The 18233-nt window shown below is 41.6% G+C and overlaps 2 protein-coding genes across 5 annotated transcripts in view; both read right to left on the bottom strand.

The window, feature by feature from the left end:
- Positions 1–711, bottom strand: part of polr3h (polymerase (RNA) III (DNA directed) polypeptide H) — a 5141-nt gene extending 4430 nt beyond the window's left edge. Inside the window, exons 1-2 of one of the 4 annotated variants that reach the window (XM_020587850.1) lie at positions 644–711; positions 350–516 (exon numbers count right to left, since the gene is read on the bottom strand). In XM_020587850.1, coding sequence (XP_020443506.1) covers positions 350–460 — 111 coding nt within the window. In that variant the 5' untranslated portion in view covers positions 461–516; positions 644–711. The other 3 variants (XM_020587853.1, XM_020587852.1, XR_002273798.1) reach the window with 3 other exon arrangements.
- A 3416-nt stretch (positions 712–4127) lies between these two features.
- Positions 4128–17212, bottom strand: LOC109952657 (aconitate hydratase, mitochondrial-like). The gene is made up of 18 exons (XM_020587840.1): positions 17146–17212; positions 15623–15765; positions 14934–15192; positions 13851–13943; positions 13539–13697; positions 13268–13418; positions 13016–13120; positions 12835–12926; positions 11713–11818; positions 11193–11350; positions 10964–11037; positions 10588–10699; positions 10206–10388; positions 9889–9984; positions 6981–7172; positions 6539–6671; positions 5244–5365; positions 4128–5117 (listed from the first exon to the last, which is right to left on the bottom strand). The coding sequence occupies exons 1-18, from the start codon at positions 17179–17181 to the stop codon at positions 4986–4988; spliced, it is 2346 nt and encodes a 781-aa protein (XP_020443496.1). The 5' UTR covers positions 17182–17212; the 3' UTR covers positions 4128–4985.
- Positions 17213–18233: the final 1021 nt, after the last annotated feature.

The raw sequence follows: 18233 nt of genomic DNA, 5'->3' as shown, positions 1-18233 counted from the left end.
TTGTGTGGTGTAGAAGAGAATTATCTATGTAGAGATACTGCTGGCAAACCAATGATGTAAGATGATGTCATGGGGTAGGACTGGATAAGTCTGACTTCTTCCTACTCCATTCAACATGTACTAGGTATAAGCAAATTGATAATGGATTAGCATTTGTTGGATATGTGTAAAATTATGTGTGTTGACATATCAACTGTCTTTACATGCTTGAAAGAATAAATCAAATCAAAATCAAAATCAATTCTTCACGTCTCCTCTACATCTTGATCTCAGGGAGCTTGTGCTTTACGAGACTGAACTCAAATCCAGATGGAGTTGGGTCCTGAGGTTTGTATGGAAGCTAACAAACCTTGTTGGCCAGTTTCTTGTTGAGCTCCTCGACTATGGCGTCGTTGAGTTGTCTTTCGAAGTCCCACGGAGCGATCCTGACAGTGTCCACCATCTCCACCAACACGAACATGATGCACACTGAGAGCAGCAGGTACTCACTCACACACAAACACACAACCAGAGCAGCTGTGGTCCAACAATCGAAAACAAGACGAGTCGCTTATGTGTTCATTCTTTAGTCATCGTCTGTGAAACTGACAAATATTTTCACAATTAATGTAAGATCACACAAAGTGTAATAATCTATAGCTACCTAGGAAACGTCCATGATGTCGCCACGTGATGATTTACTACAATTAATTTTTACGACATGTCGCAAAAACTTAAAGGTACAGTGCTCATTTTAAACTTTGTCATAATAGGCTACAAGTTTTTTCTTTCCAAAGTTTTAGCATTTTCACAGATTATAAAAATAAGCAAATTAATATAACTGTAATGATATTAGCCAAATATTAAATAAACATAACATTTTTGGTACCAAACCAGAATTCAATTTCTTTATTTCTTGTCACTTTTCATTTTCATTGATCCAGCCTGAAAGTGTCATAAATATGAGACAGATCAGTAGAAATAAAGAAAAATAAACATACATAAATAAAATTTTAAACTAAAAACTGCATCCATGCTCTATAAAGTTGTATAACTATAGTGCCTGGTAAACTATGCTGATATGGACATACAGGTCTAGCACGGTTTCACTGGAACATTAATAAACCATTAAAAAATATATTAATATGCACACAGGTAAGTATAAGTATTTAATATATAGGTTTGACTAGCTATGAGTACATACACGTGTTCACATTTCATGGCCTGGGTTACAGTTATCAAAATGTAAGTGGACAGTGAACATTATTAAATAGTACTGAATGAAAAATGATAAATATGTGATATAATAAATGCACTTAATAAGTGACCTGACTAAGTGCAGCCACTTCTTCCTCAGTCAGTATGTTTAGGGTCATGCTGCAAAACCCATAATCTTATCATTAAAAAAAAGACAAATGCAAAACTATTAACTTCAGGATTTTATCTTTATTAATTTATTACCATTTATATTGTAAATGTTAAGATATTTCACAAGCTATAAAACTGCATTATTTGAATAATCTTTTACAATTTAATGCTGAAACAGGAGCATGAGGGACACGTCACCTCTGTTCTTATTCCATTCTGTGTCTGAACAATCAAAGCATGCTGAGGAACTGATTTAAAACACATCGGAGGAATTCTGACCACACAGAGCACATTCAAGTACAACATGACACAATGGGTATAACACCACAAGATGCCTTCATGAACAACTTCATCTGATTTGTCAGTTTGCAGTAGCACCAAAGGCCTGAAGCAGTGAATATCACAGCAGTAACTCACATCACCATATAAGCAAACTGGGTGTTTTAAATGTGACAGAAGAAAGATGATCCTGGTGAATTCTGTAGCAAACAACACCCTGCACAAAATAATAGTTATGGAAATTCAAAAATTTCACATGAAACTTTGTGAGTTTTCAAACACAACTCTTGGATAATCATTATTTCTTAACATTTTCATTAGGCGTCTTTGGCAGCTGTAAAGAGTCATTTATGTCGAAAAGGTCTTTAAAGTCAGACTTCTACTAGTTCAAGTCTTCTCTGTCCCCAAAGCAATTTGAACAAAACCTAAACAAATTTGAAGAAAACTGCACAAATCAATCAAGAGTCACCTTCCTAAGGTATCCCTTCAAAGCTGTAACCCAGTATCTGTGCTGTAAATGAACCCACACTCTGAGTGTCAGCTGGTATGTGAGACCATTAGATTAAAGGAGAATCAGTTTATAAAATACCAGAGGGGACTCTATATCAGGGGTTTTCAACAAACTGTGACCCAGGGACCACCAGTCTGACTACGAAGTAACCTAAGGACTACTGCTGTGGGGTGGCTACACCGGCTGGCCACAACTTTAATCATGATCATGAAAGTCATCTTAGCTTCTCTAAATTATATATATTTGCATGAATCTGATTATTCACAAACAGTAAGCAATAGATGCAAATTAGTAAAAATTAAAAATAATTCTACAGTGAAACTACATTGAATGCATGATCAGGGACCACTTGCAATGCCTTTGTGGGCCACCAGGGGGGGAGCAGACCACAGGTTGAAAACCCCTGCTCCTTATGACACTATGCTGAAAAAACTGGACTTAGATTTCTAGGTCGAAGTTTTTTCAGTTTACTATGACCTGGATGACTGAGAATGCACAGACATTATGACGCTATGGTACAATGGCTCATTTAGCCAGACAGCATACAGCACTTCACTCGAGCTTACTCAAATTATATATCTATCTATAGATAGATATATAAATATAGATATGATTTTTATGTACACACCCTAATACAAAGTGCAGCTGTATGTCACACCATGCACAAACTCAGTGACTCTTTAGTACACTTTACAGTGCACAGGGATTCATCGCAGAAACTGTACCAATCCAAAATGCTTCACTCCTGTTGCAGCAGGATGAAGAAGCAGTGAAGATTTATAGGCTCTGCATGATGAGAACCAAACACAAAGGACCAGCAGTACTCCCACATAAAACACAGCAGCACTGACCTCTAACATCCCTAAGCCCCAAGCAAATATATAACCACACTGGTTTAGTGATGCACATTAGGTATACATCACAGCAAGACCGGTTTTTATCAAACTCAATACAAGAACAATCTTGAATCTCAATCTTTGTCTGAAAACTTGTGTATCAGTAATTAACATTTCAAGTTATATATCAGTCCCATACAGTCTCACACAGTACATGATTAACATTTCAAGTTATATATCAGTCCAATAAGAGTCTCACACAGTACATTTATGCTGAAGATTTTTGCAGAGAAGAACAGCGCATGGCAAAGCACACCTAAAACTATTTTTGTAACTCTACCAAGTGATAGTAGGCGTATGCACACTAGACTGTGCAGCAGGCGTTTCCATGCTATGGAGGACCAAACCTCACATAGCCTGTCGTCTCCCAGAACAGCTACACAAGGCAATTGCACACCCTGGCAACTCCAGGTGATGTTGGCACAGGGAAACCACAATAACATATCATCCCAACTGGACAACCAGGCCTCCGAAGCTGCAGACTCGTTAATCGGGATGACAAGACACAATATCTACTATTAAAGTGTGAAGCTTTCTCAGGATAGTGTGGCTGCAGCAGCTGTTTATAAGGAGTTTTTAGGCACAGATGATTTTCTGTCTTTATTAAATCTCACCTATTGCAACTTTAATGTCCAGAAGCACAAACCTGATGACAGACACTTTCAGTTTGGATTGCATGAGCCAGCCTGGTGAATACAAAAAAGGCAGCATGAGCAAAGAGGAGACTGATACAAACACAGACCGACAATCATGTCTCTCTCACAGGGCAAAACAGGTGAAAAATGAAAAGCCCATAACCTGTTCTGGCGTTTTGCCCCAGCAGAGGGAGAAAAGTGCTCACACAGTGAGGTGTTACATCATGCAGAAAGACTGAAAACAAGCCAGCAAGCATGGGAAGAGCAGCAGGGAGTGTATGGAGATTCAGGTGTTTGGTGAAATGTACTGGAGTGAACTACAGTCTGGGTGAGCTCAACAACAGCAGTATGAAAACACAAGATCTCAGAAGAGGGTGGAGGGTGGGCTGCAGCTGTAGAGGACAGGATTCCATTGATGCTGCTTAAAGTAAATACGTGAGCCAGGTAGTTTGTTTACAACATGGCTCTAGTCAACAGTGACTGAAGAAATGTAAGTTGGACTCATGAGATAATGGATAGGGGACAATGAGGGCAAAGCACATTCATGTGAGTTCAACAACTCATTCTGCTTATGAAGCTGTTTGGATGGAATAAAGAGGAGGTATAATGAGAACAAGAGCTCTCTTGCCTTGGAGCGGATTTTGCAGTATGAGGCTGTTAACTTGTTACTGCTTTACTAACTTTTAAATATGTTTCTCTATCTTTATTAATCCAGGGGCTGATTCTAGAGAAGGCACACAGTGAAGCTGATTATGAATAATGCTTTTAGGTTCATTCTCCCAAGAAGCCTGTTTCAGTAGGATAGACAGAGTCCCCCCCCTTTAGAGAAATAAAGCAGTGATACCCGTGTGTTACAAACAGGAAAATACTGCTTCGTTCAGTAGAAAAAGAAGAGTCTCTGTATGAAAAGGTCAGCTGGATGCTACGATGGACCAATCAACAAACTGAGGAGTGCTGCCAGTATGAACGCTGTTGCATCTAGACACACTGCTAAACTTTGACTATGTGTGTTTGTGTGAGTGCATTTGTGTAATTCTGCCTGTCGACTGGGAGGGCTTCACAGTAATCCTGTCTGTGCATGTACGTGCTCACAAGCGTGTCTGTGCGCTTTTCATCTGTACAGCGACCTTGTGTATGTGTGTGATTGTTTGTGTGTTCTTTCTTTAACAGAGCAGGACAGCAGAGGTTCCCAACCCAAGTCTGGTTACCACATCATCTTTCCCTCTTTGTGAAGCCCCTCTCTAGGTTCTCCCCTTCTCAACCCATGCCTCGACCCCTCATGCCCCCTACAGGCCCCGCCTCCCTCCTCGCCACCAGTTACTGGAGCTCCTTCATCCTGTTGAGGGCGGAGCCAGCCTTGAACCACTCGATCTGTGTCTCATTGAAGGTGTGGTTTAGAGAGATGGTCTCCTGACTGCCATCACTGTGCCTGATCACTGCTGTCAGGGGCTGAGGACACAGGACACAAACATGAATCACGTGTCAATCATTTATCCACCCTCTCTTCCACATAATGCCAGGAGAAGCTAGGCTGTCCTGTGGATCAATGTTTCATCAGTGTGGAAAACTGCTCACCTTGCCAGGAGCGAAGGACTTCAGGCCTGTGATTGAAATCTTGTCATCAGGGCGAATTCTTTCATAGTCGCGGGGGTCAGCAAAAGTCAGAGGCAGCAGGCCCTGCTTCTTCAGATTAGTCTCTGTGAGGAGAAAACAAGAGATGACAGCAAGATATTGACTCACCGTGTGCATACATCAGGTAACAAGAGAAGGGCTCTGTCTGTCTGACAGGAGTAGATCTGTTACACAGAACCACAAGGTCATGGAAAATAATGAATGAGAGTGTGCTCGTCTCCATGTTATCGATTAGCAGCAGTCCTCATGATGATTTAGCTGTTCCATTTACATAAAATCCATGCTGCTGGAAATCTTTCTTCCCCTTGGCCAAATTAAGTTGAAAGCTTTTTTATACAAATTTATAAACTAAATTTACCAAACATCATCATTTTTGTTTTGTTTTCTGGCAGTTCTGAGGGAATCTTTTCACAATAATGAAAGGAACCTTCCTCAGATCAGACAGGCTTTCAGCTCCCCATGTACCTATATGCAACAAACCGGCACTAATGGACTAACTTAAAGATGCTTAGACACGGCTGGAGACATCTCCATTCTGGCAGAGTGTAAACACACCAGAATAAGTAATCATCAGCTCCCTCTGGAACCCAGTCACGTCTGCCTCCTCATATTGGTAAGTAGAATCATTTCATGCCTGTACAAGGGTCTGTTAAACCTTAAAACCCATTTGACTTCATACATTAAAGCAAACTGAAAGAAGGAAGGAGGGATAATTACATCTGAGGAAGAATGGACAACAACACGGAGGAATCGGTGGAAGTGTGCCAAATGGAGGCAGTTTGACTGGAAAACCTGATAAGGTATTTTACTACCCCCTCTCCGAAATCCCATTATGAGCGTAGCCTCCCTGTTTACTGGAGAAACAGTGAAAACCAAACTGCAAACCATTACCATACTGGGATGTGTACAAGAATGGTTGAAAAGACAAGTATTGAATTAAGATGCTGCTGCTGGCTGGACTCCAGGACATGGTTAACACAGGAGAGCCTAGTGATTATGTTGTAAAGAAAATATTAACTTTTCTTTGTTTGTTCTTTCTTTTCTGTAAATGTATACGTTTGATAAGCACTAGGGGAAGACCTGCAGCAAATATATCATATACACACAAGGCAGTATTTGAATGATTCTTATGCTGAACTACAAGAAAAGATATTGCTTCCCTGTTTCTTCTTTCATAAAGAAAATAAATGAATGGGTTATAACATTGCACATCCAGTGATGTTTTCACTGACACTTACCATGGATTCTAGCAAAGCTCTTGACGATAATGGCGCGTCCTCCCAGGTGTCGCGGCTCCAGGGCAGCGTGCTCTCTGCTGGACCCTTCCCCGTAGTTCTCGTCTCCAACCACCACCCAGTTCACCCCACTGGCCTGGATTAGGGAGTTAAACACAGATCAAAGACAAGTTTAAAGTTTTTTAGGTGTGGACAGAGCAGACAAATAAAGGCGAGGCAATCTGATCTGAAGAGCACCTTTCAGCAGCAGGGCTTTATGTAAGAAAGTGCTGAACGGGAAACTGGGAAGTGGTTTTGGAGAAAATATGCAACACAAGTAAGAATTTCTCAGGGATTTTTTTTTTTTGTTTAACAACGCTAACATACAGCATGTCATGTGTGCTGTTTAAGTTCCTGTACCACTAAGAATGTAAGTAATCAACAGACTGTTTCCTGACACACTCACCTTGTAGTGGCGTGCCACATCAGGCACACCTTCGTATTCTCCTGTCAGCTGGTTCTTCACCTTGTTCACGGCATCGTTCTCAATGTTGACTGCACCGATCAGTAGGTTGTTGGAGATATTGTCCAGGTGACCACGGAATTTCAGCCAGGGCCCGGCGGCACTGATATGGTCAGTTGTACACTTTCCCTTCACCTGTAGGAAGATGAGGTGCAGCACAGAATGCAGAAGGAAGGAATGAAGTCACAGAGCAGTTCTACACCCTTTGTTTTTCAGCAGAATGTCAGTCATCCTTGATTTTTCAGAAGCTGTATCCAAACAAAAAGCTCTGTTAGTATAGCCATCCTCCGCACCGTGTACCAATTGTTCCTCTTTATTTAGAGGGCAGGACTTGTTGTTACTGTCAAATAGTTCTATGAAAAGACTAAAACCATCAATGTGTTAGTCAGACACAAAAGATTTCTAATTCTTTACCCAGTCTCTCACAACCGAGTCCAGTCCTTCCTAATGAAAACATAAACCTTTGAAAAGGGGCCACAAATTTATAGCTTCACTCTTAAAAATGGTTCAGTAATTCTGGACAATGTAGTTTTTAGCAAACATTAGTCTCGCAGGAGTAAGCAACATATTTGTTGGAGCCATGGATTAATATACATTTGGTGCCATAATGAAGGTTTACACAGCCCTATCTCATCTGGAGTCCCCCAGAAGCATGGTGAGGGTCATGTTCTTTGACTTCTCCAGTGCTTTCAACACAGTCCAGCCATCACTGCTGAGGGGGAATAGTTTGTCAGGCTGCGTGACTGTGTTGGACGTGGTGGTCTGCAGCACGGGGGCGCCCCAGGGGATGGTGCTTTCCCCCTTTCTGTTCACCCTCTACACGTCGGACTTCAAGTACAATTCCCACCACGGTCACCTACAAAAGTTCTCTGATGACATCGCCATTGTTGGATGTGTATCAGGCGGGGGATGAGCGGGAATACAGGGGGGTTGTTACTGACTTTGTGAAGTGGTGTGAGGAAAATCGACTGGTCCTGAACAACAGTAAGACTAAAGAGATGGTGATTTGATCCCTGGCAGAAATCACCAGCCCTCACTCTGGTCAGCTTTCAGGGCTCAGATATTTGAGATTGTGGACACCTTTAAATACCTGGGGGTCCACCTCAACAACAAACTGGATTGGACTGAAAACACTGATGCCCTGTACAGGAAGGGCCAGAGCCACCTCCACTTGTTGAGGAGACTCACGTCCTTTGGTGTGCGGGGGACACTCCTTTGGACTTTTTATGATACTGTAGTGGCATCTGCTGTTTTTTACACTGTTGTGGGCTGGGCAGGAGGTAGCACGGACAGGGACATGAAGAGACTAAACAAGCTGGTCAAGAGAGCTGGGTCTGTCCTGGGCTGCCCCTAGACTCCATTGAGGAGGCGGCGGACAGTAGGATGCTGGTAAAACTAACATCCATCATGCACGACCCCTCCCATCCCCTGCACCACACAGTAGAGGCTCTGAACAGTTCTTTTAGCACAAGACTGTTACATCCCCAGTGTAAGAAGGTGCGTTACCGTAGGTCGTTCCTCCTCACAGCAATCAGACTGTACAATACATCACTGCAGTGATAAGCTAGGTGAAAGTATGAGGGACTATGTAATAGTCAACTGAGGTGCAATACTCAAATCCTGGGGTAAAATGCATGTTTAATATGCACATATGTAAATTCTGTTCTTGATTATTCAAATACTTGATTCTGTCTATTTTTGAGTTCTTGGAATTTATTTATCACGATGTGTGTGCTCTCATGGTTTTATGCTGTCTGTTCTCTATTGCTGCTGAAACACTGAAATTTCCCCATTGAGGGATCAATAAAGTCCCTACCTACCTACAGCAGCAGGATGGTGCAAGTGGGCTCAAATTAAAACAAACTTCCCTTATGTGTTCATGTTCACGGCTCAGTGATGTGCAGGCCCAAACGAATCTGCCGATTTTTTTTTTTGCTTACAGTTTTCTGTAGTTATTCAGGATCAAAATCTGTGGAATACAACAAAGTGATTTCTTTTGCTTGGAAAAGTAATTATTAACTTAGCTAACACCCATTATTTTTTTTAGCAAAAGCACAAAAATGCATTAAAGCAACCTAAAATGATCTTGAGCAGGGTGAAAAAAAGTCCCTTTATATAAACTTTAAAACTAAGAATTTTTTTTCCATAGACATGTTAAGACACTCAAAGTGTGAACATTTGTTGGAAATTCCACCAGCATTAAATTTAAGGACAAATGGCCACTGAAATACAATTTCTTTAGACGTAGCCTACTGACGACCACTATGTAAAGAAGGAGGGGTGAGGGGGAGTTGTGATAATGGTACGTGTTTTCAGACAATCTTTGTTATTACACATTAACCTGGGCTGTTCACACAGGCCACAGGGGAACAGCTCTAGAGGGTGAAGTGTCAGGTTCAAGGTATGATAAAGGAGCGCTAGACAGAGATGTGCAACCAGCCAGACAAGGTGTGAAGTAGATGTCAATGTCAGATCCTTGGTGCATCCTCCCACAACATCACACAACTGTTGCACACATGCAGGCGGGGGCAAACACATTCTGAGTTTCTATTTTCTTTTCAAAATGTGCAGAAAACCTGAGGAGGTGTTGAAATTCTGCAGGTGCAGATTCCGTCCGGGCCTGGTGATGTGCTTTTAAGTGGAGTAAGTTGTATATCAGGCTCACTTGATTGTTGACAGTAACAAACTGGCTGAATATTAGCAAGCCTGTGTCAAGTATAGCTTCGTTGTCACACTTAATTGTTTTCTTACTTTCAGCTCACACAATGACAAACATGGGCTGATGATACATTTACTGTGCCATTTAGATCAATTGCCTCCCTCTCACTTGCACAGCAGCCACTCTGCTCACCTTGATGAGGACCCTCATGTCTTCCAGGTCTTTTCCATGCCACTTGTCAAACGGCTCCAGGAGCTGCAGACGGTTGCTGGACGGATTCACATCCACCTGAACAACATCAAATCAAGGTAAAACATAAAGGTATTGAAGTAGACAAGCTCCAGATCAAACTGAATTCTATCTGAACACAAAGAAGCTTTTTTTGTCAACACAACCGTCACACAATTCTCTCTAAACAAGCTCTGATCGTGCCATCTCTGTCGACAACCAGTTCAAACTTTTATTGTGTTATGATGTTTACCTCTAAAATTCATTCTTTAAAAACACACCTGGACTGAGCTGCCCTCGGCCGGGGGATGCTGGTAGGTGTCCTGGCCTGGGTCGAAGTCTCTGGATGGGAGCTCATCACCGGTGGGGGGTTCTAGCTTGAACTTCTCTCCATTAGGAGCGGTCAGGTAGTCAGTCTCAGGGTTGAAGTCGAGGGTCCCGGCAAGGGCCAAGGCGGTGACAATCTACAGTGAAATGAAATACATAACAGACATTTAACCAACAGGGACGTGTGCTGAGATCACCGAGATCGTGAGACAGAGGATGTACAAATGTGAAGGCGCTTCACTGATACGCACCCACTATGATGAGCTACTGTACTAACTGTGAATTGCCAAGTACCTATTTTATGTATGTATATGTTCAATGAGCAGTACTTCTGACCTCAGGAGAGGTGACGAAAGCATGAGTAGCCGGGTTGGCGTCATTCCTGGCTGTGAAGTTCCTGTTGAAGGATGTGACGATAGTATTCTTTTCTCCTTTCTTTACGTCCTTCCTGAAGAAACACCAAACAGATCACGTTAGGCTGACATGTTTCAGTTAACTGACATCTCTCAGAGCCATTTGATCTTCATGTACCTGCCACCTGTTTCACAAACTGCTACTAAAAACAGCAGTAGTCTTCCTCTAAGGCCCGTGACATTTAATCAACATTAGTTTTCAATATTCCTTTTCATGAACCAGAGGTGGTGAGGAGGGTACGCTGATCTGAAAGTGCTGCCATGATCCTGCTGCTGGTGGGTAATATTAACCTGCGTACCTGTCCCATTGTCCGATACAGGGTCCACAGGCATTGGCGAGCATGACTCCACCAACATCGCTCAGGGTCTTGGACTGGAAAATAAACACCATCAGTTTGAAGAAAAGATTTTCTGCATCTTTTAAAGAGATAGGAATCTAAAGCCTAGTGGAAAAAAAAAAACTAGTCCAAACTACCCAGATATTAGGGATCACTGGTTTCAATTTAAGCTGGTGAGAATCTGACTCACATATCCATCCCTCTCAATAGTGGCACGAATCTGTTCAGAACCAGGGGTCACTGTGAACTGGGCCTTGCACTTCAAACCTTTATTCAGAGCCTGTTTGGCCAGAGAAGCTGCTCTGCCCATGTCCTCGTAGCTCGAGTTGGTGCAGCTGCCAATCAGACCTGCAGGAGAAGAAGTAAACTGAGGTGAGAGAGTACACAGTGACAGTAACTGAGTGGAAGCACTCGTCTGGTTTTTTTACATCTTGTTTGAGATGGGACAAAGTTGTTGAAGAGAAAAGATGAGCACATCTGTAATCATATATCTCAGTCATCATAATTATACTCATTCTGTTGATGACCTGAATTATACTGCATTCAGTCCTCATTCTGCTAAGTCACATGACAGAGCTGCGGTGTGACCTGATCACATCTGATCAGTAACACAGCTAGTAGGAACAAGAAAGAAACATCGAATTTCACTAGACAAAGCATTAAAGACATGATCAACTGTAAGGTAATACGGCTGCATCACAAATACTGACCGACTTTAACCTCCAGGGGCCAGCCGCTCTTCTTAGCAATGGCCCCAATCTCAGACACGAGGTGGGCCAGGTCAGGGGTGAATGGACCGTTGATGTGGGGCTTCAGCTGAGAGAGGACGAGTGAAACGAGGCATGTGGGACACATTAGCATGTGCTATAAATGTTGCTTTCTAAATATAGAGACATTGAACAAGGAACACTAATAAGCATGTCATGACCACATGAGACAGAACAAAGACAAACCATGTGACTAAATGAGAAGTGGCTGCTGTAGCTGGTTTGGTGGGCTGAAGCTTTTACACAACATTTGACAGGTTAGGATTTCTCAATCATATTTTTGCATTTGGTTTACTGCCCAGACTCAGTATCCAGGTCATTCATTAAGCTAATGACTAAATGACCCAGCTAATGAATAATTAGGTTTCTATGTTGAGGTGCTTGAATCAAATGTATTTTAGCAGCAGGATGGTCTGAAATCAGTCAAATCATCTGCTTCATCAGTTAATAATGTGACAGACTTCCTGTGTCCACACACAGACTGACAGGATGATGACTAATCAAGTTATAAGTATGTTATGAACACTGCAAAAGTGACTAAATAAAGTCTACTCAAACAGAGACAATGCATATAAAAGAGTTTATTTCTGAGTGTGCTGTTCAAGAATATTCTTCTTCCACAACACACAAAGAAAATGAGAAGCTGCTCACAAAGCATTAAATCAATTGTGAGAGGTGGTGAAACAGCTTCAGAAAGATCTGACTGGTTTAAACATCCTAAAATTAGCAGTTTGACCTTCACACATACACTCAGTTGTCAGTTTATTAGGTGTACCTATCTCAAACTAAGTTAGTCTAATCCAACAGGCCTGCAGTAAGTCCTCCTTTAGGAAGATGATCATGTTTAGATTTGGTTGATTTGACTGTATCAGCATTGTGGAGGCTGGAGTTAGTGCAGTTGCTGAATTGAACTGCATTATACAGACAGCTGCTTCTGCTATCTAGCCTAGCCTCACTCAAATAAACAGGCAAGCAGTAAACTATGATGATTAGTACAGTATGTAATATGGAGTTAAGACATGCAGATAACATCCTACATTGCATGACAAATGTCAAGAAACTCACCTCGCTCAGGTTAATCTCAATGACCTGGTCGTACTCACAGCCCTTATCTGGGACCAAGTCATCCTTAAACTGATTAGCCACAGAGGCAATCTCTGAGTCGAAATGAAGAAGGAGACAAAGCTGGAGGTTAGACACAGTGTATAAAGACAAAACATACAGAGGCTCAGAGTAAGAGACTGACCTCCACGGCCAGTTTTCTCCAGGTACGTCCTCATGCGGTGGTTGTAGGGGAAAACGGATGTGGTGGCTCCGATCTCAGCACCCATGTTACAGATAGTGGCCATTCCTGAAAAATCAAAGTGTTATTTTACCATTACAGTAAATTATACCGCACTAAACTTGAAGAAATGCATTATCTATTCAAGCAAGACATGGCAGTTGAGGCTGTCTTGTCTTCAATACAAAATGAGCAGTGTTGAAAGTATTTCATCACCGGTGCAGGAGATGGAGTCAACTCCAGGACCATGATACTCCACAATGGCTCCAGTGCCGCCCTTCACAGTCAGGATGCCCGCCACCTTCAGGATGACGTCCTTCGGAGAGGTCCAACCAGACAGGGTGCCTGTCAGTCTCACTCCAATCACCTGAAGGAAAAAACACCACACGCAGCCTTAAACAAACAGACACATTCATTAAAAACCATCCACAGGATAGAAACTGTAGAAGCTGAGTTTCAAATAAATTAGATGATGCCAGTGACTCACGTTGGGACATTTGAGCTCCCATGGGATTCCAGCCATGACATCCACAGCATCAGCTCCACCCACTCCAATACAGATGCCACCCAGGCCGCCGCCGTTAGGAGTGTGGGAGTCTGTACCAATCAACAGGACTCCAGGATAGGCATAATTCTCCAGGATGATCTTTTCACAGGACGTTCACAGTTAGTTACACATTTTCTTCTCAGGACCTTAACAGTTTTGGACTGTTATTTCACTGACAGAAATGCACTGTGGACTGTGAAGTGCGGAAAAGCCAGAAGATTTATAGCATCCCTATAAATCAGTGTACTGTACCTGATGGATGATCCCTGAGCCTGGCTTCCAGAAGCCAACTCCATATTTGGCAGCAGCAGTTGCAAGAAAATTGTACACTTCCTGGTTCACCTCCTGGGGTAAAAGTAATAAGTGCTTCTGTTAAGGTTATTTTCATGCAATCATGAAACTAGAGTGAACTTGGGTGCAGGACTTAATCCTAAATCCAGTTATTCAACTTCAGGCACATGGCTAACTTGATAATTTGACCAAAATCAGAATTTGAACCAAGCCATGAAACTACATCTATTGTGCCCAAAGCAAACCCTTAAAAATAATCACCTTTATTTGGCCAAGTATGTTACACACAAGGAATTTGTTTCCGGCACAGAACCGAGGCAGCCATCTGCGGCGTCAACTCACACCGATGGCTCTAACCATCGGGGGCAACAAGGGGTCTTGCCCAAGGACACTTCAACATGTGGACTGCAGGCACCGAGATTCGAACCTCCAACCCTCCAGTTGGAGACGACCGCTCTACCCACTGAACCAAAATCACCCACAACATAACATCCTGAAGATGTTCTAACAACTGCATGAATCTGTTTTGCTCTTGACAAAATATTAAAATGAACTAAATATTTAAAAGCAAAAAAAAAAAAAAGAGAGATAATGTTCACAACACACTGCAACACTTTAGAAGCATAGCCAAAAACAGAAATGTTGCTTTGTGGTAACCAACAAAACGTCATAATAACCTGAGCTCAAAGCCAGAGGAGAAACTTATGAGGCTGTAGATTCTCTGCAACTGTCTCGCCAACGCAATAATAGGCTGACATCAGATACAAACTTTGAAAACACAGTGTTGTCAGCTACCACTGTGGGTATAAAATGTGTGTAGCTGTAAAAACCTGAACCAGGTCTAGTCACTTAAACTTGAAACCAGAGGAATACTTACTTTGACAATAAAAAAAAAAGTAATAATGTAATAAAAAGCTTGCCAAGCTCTCCTTCTTCTTATTGCACTGGCAATTTGCAACCAATAGCTGTACCATACACATATATGTTCAATATATAAAGTACTCCATACTCCAGTATCGCCGTCTTCTCTCTGTGTGTCCTCACCTTAGCCTTCTGCAGGTCCTGAGTCCCTCCAATCTGAGCTTCAATCAGGTGATCGCAATGGATGGTGGAAGGAACCGCCACCCTAGGGAGGCCGCTGCTGATGAACTGAAGCATTGCCATCTGAGCTGTAGCATCCTGCATAGCCACGCGGTCCGGACGCAGACGCAGATAGGTGCGTCCACGGTCGATCTCCTGCCCTGCTGGATTGTCCAGGTGACCATACACGATCTTCTCTGACAGAGTGAGAGGTCTGTTGAGCCTGGTGGGGTGGATTTGTATGAGTATTGTAGAATCACATAAAAGATATTTTCCCTTGATATAGTTAAAGCGCCATGAGGCAGAAATGTTTGAACATTAGTTTTACCATCTGAGATCCTAATCTCATGCTTCAAATTGAACAGTTTAGCCCAAAAGTCAAACTAGCAGTTCTTTTGGAAAGTACTATATTTGGCCTGCTGCAAAGATCTAGGAAATCCCTCAACACAAATGGTAACTATGGATTATCAAGACAGCAAAACATCTGGGGGCTGAATGTCCTATTCCTGGATCACAGCGTGGGGTCAGCTCAATAAGAGGAAGCCACCAGGCCATCCAAACTTAGCTCCTGACAATTAAACACTGTAAATGTGATTTCCTGCGCAGCTGTACAAACACCACCAACACAAAAACTGGCAAGGGCAACTGCTGACCTCCTGCGTACAGTGTTGATGTTCTCATGCATCTTCTCATAGTTAATGCTGGAGCTGGGCTCAAAGTGGCTCATGGCCACCTTGGCCTTGGCGCTGAAGGCTGCAGACACATGAAATCGTCTTGCCCCAGTTCCAAGGGCCAGCTATACCAGAGGAGAAAGAAAACAACTCAGAGAAATAACAACATAAACCAAGTTCTATTTGTAGGACTAAGTTACTAAGTAACGATGTAGATGAAGAGCAGCAATTAAATTACAAAAGAATGTGAATTCACGAGCAGATAAAAAGAGGCAAAACATAATCTTACACTGGATATGTGATGTGTCCATCTTGGTCCATTACAACTTAATGCACATACTTGTCATCCAGAAATTCATTTGATTAATATTCTATGAAAGATTTATTTAAATACTTGTCATATTATAACATTTATATGCAATTAAGCACAGACTTCTGTGATCAAATGATTATTGTGAGATCATATACAGTTTGATCAGGCAAAGGAAACCAGAGTAGAACTGTAACCACAAAAAAGATCAGTGGAAATAAAAATAGCCTACATGTGGTTACTTTGGTCTTTTTTGGTTAATTTAGGATGTCCATTGCCTTTGCAAACTAAAGACAGATGGTTCCTTAGTCATACAAACTGTACTCAAATGTTTTTAAAACATTCACACAGGCCACCAACTGCAGCTTCAAAAATTACCATACACTTGAATCAGCACCTCTCTAACACAGTTTCATCAAAACTGAACATTATGACCTTCACAAATGGAGCATTTATTGTAGACAGTTTTATTGAACTACATACATTTTAGCTTGATGTACCCAATAACCTGACAACTGAGTGTATCTGTGGTGGCATAATCTGTATGAATGATTTGGATAATAGGACGATAAAGCACCAAGAAACATTACACAAATTCACTCAGCAGACAAACCGCTTACAAGACAGGACGCTGATGACAGCAGGTCTATGTTGTAAGAAAATAATCCGGCAGACTTATTGTATTTACATCTTTTTTAAACACATAAGTAACAGAAAACCCGATTCTTTTCAGAATGTGCATATAACTTAGTGTTTGAGTCGCTATGCTACCCAACACAGGAGCAGACACGCTGCTAGGCATCAGTCCCAGATGTCAGGAGTGAAGTGTGCGTTAACAAAAGTCCGTAACCTTGTGATCACCTTGCAAACATCATGGCACATAGATTCGTTTACAGCCACTATTCAGTTGGTGTTGAAAGAATTTGTCAGTGTTATTAACAACAACATAACTTAATACTGGCGATTGTTTGGTCGCACAGGGTTTATAACCGTTACATATGCGTCGCTGTCAGGAGTCACGCTGGGACAGTGTGACCTGACAGACAGCAGCTCGGTCCAGCTCTACATTTATCCGCTGTCAGTCAACCGGAAGCGACGGTGGTCGTGCCACGCGACACAGCTTACCTGTTGTCACATATATACTCGAAAGCAGGACAGTTAATTTCTTGGTAAAAGTAAAATAACGTTTTCTTACCTGCAGCCTAGTAACAGTCAAACAGTAAGATGCCATTTTGTTCACTGACAAAGATGAGTGTCGCCCAAATGTGACGTCACTGATTTAAGAAGACTGTTATAACCGTTGTTTTTTAAATGACAAACAAATAAAAATTTTAATCAATTATCCTCCTTTAAATGAAAAAAAAACATTTCAACAAACCCAAAATATCAGATATCTTTGGTTGAAATTATAAACAAGGCCTAAATAGCAATAAGATAAAAAATATTATAATTGTTGTTGTTGTTATCCTTCACTGAACTCTCTATTGATAGCTATGAAACCTAACAATCTACATGAGTTTAGTGTCCTATAAAGTTAATATTTTCTCACATGTGTAAAATAAACTGGCGGAAAGTAACTAACCTTTTCTTAAGTAGCCTACTGTGAAATGCTTGTGTATAGTACATCTGCAGCTTCTCTTCATGCTGTGTGATAATTTTGGAGCCTGTACGTATTGCATTATGGTATTTGTGTTTTAGCTTAGACTGATATAAATGGGGTGTCAAAATTATAGAAACATCTGTTAGTAGAGACTCTTGAGGCTATAAGGCAATACATTTCAACAGGATCAAAAATTGTATAATTGTGTGCATGCATATTAATTCAACAAGTCAACAAAAATCACTGAACGCAGCCACAGAACGTCAAATTATAATATTATATAATATAATATTATAATACCAAAACCACAGCTCGTTTAGTGGTGTGAACATCATTTCCCACAATCCCCTGTTAGAAGTCCTGCTGTTTTAGCAGCTGCAGCCCAATAATTTGTGAGCCCTCCCCCATCTGAGCCAATAGTGGCTCTGTTGCTATCACCACTTGTATTTTTAGCAAATTTCTGAGCTAACGGGAAACTACAAATATCCCTCCGCCTAATTAACTAGAGCTTTCTGCTTAAAGTTGGATCTCATACAAAAATCCAACTTTAATTTGCTTTTCGTGACGCATAATTTTTAGAGACTGAGGTGATATGTTTCCTTTATTTTTGTTGTTTTAAATTGGTCTGATATATAGTCCATCTGGTTGGCTTTAATAATTTGTTCACACGAGAACAGACGGGT

This window comes from Monopterus albus, unplaced genomic scaffold (assembly GCF_001952655.1).
Source record: "Monopterus albus unplaced genomic scaffold, M_albus_1.0 scaffold483.1, whole genome shotgun sequence".
Lineage (NCBI taxonomy): Eukaryota > Metazoa > Chordata > Actinopteri > Synbranchiformes > Synbranchidae > Monopterus > Monopterus albus.
Note: the sequence above shows the minus strand (reverse complement) of the source record. Positions and strands in the feature narration are given on the sequence as shown.

What these genes read in the sequence shown, in the direction of transcription:
- LOC109952657 (XM_020587840.1), bottom strand. Translation starts at nt 17,181, where the DNA reads ATGGCATCTTACTGTTTGACTGTTACTAGGCTGCAG. An exon ending in GCTCAGGGATCATCCATCAG is followed by an intron (nt 13,698 to 13,850) that starts GTACAGTACACT and finishes TCCTGTGAAAAG; the next exon opens with ATCATCCTGGAGAATTATGC. An exon ending in CTTTCGTCACCTCTCCTGAG is followed by an intron (nt 10,389 to 10,587) that starts GTCAGAAGTACT and finishes ATTTCACTGTAG; the next exon opens with ATTGTCACCGCCTTGGCCCT.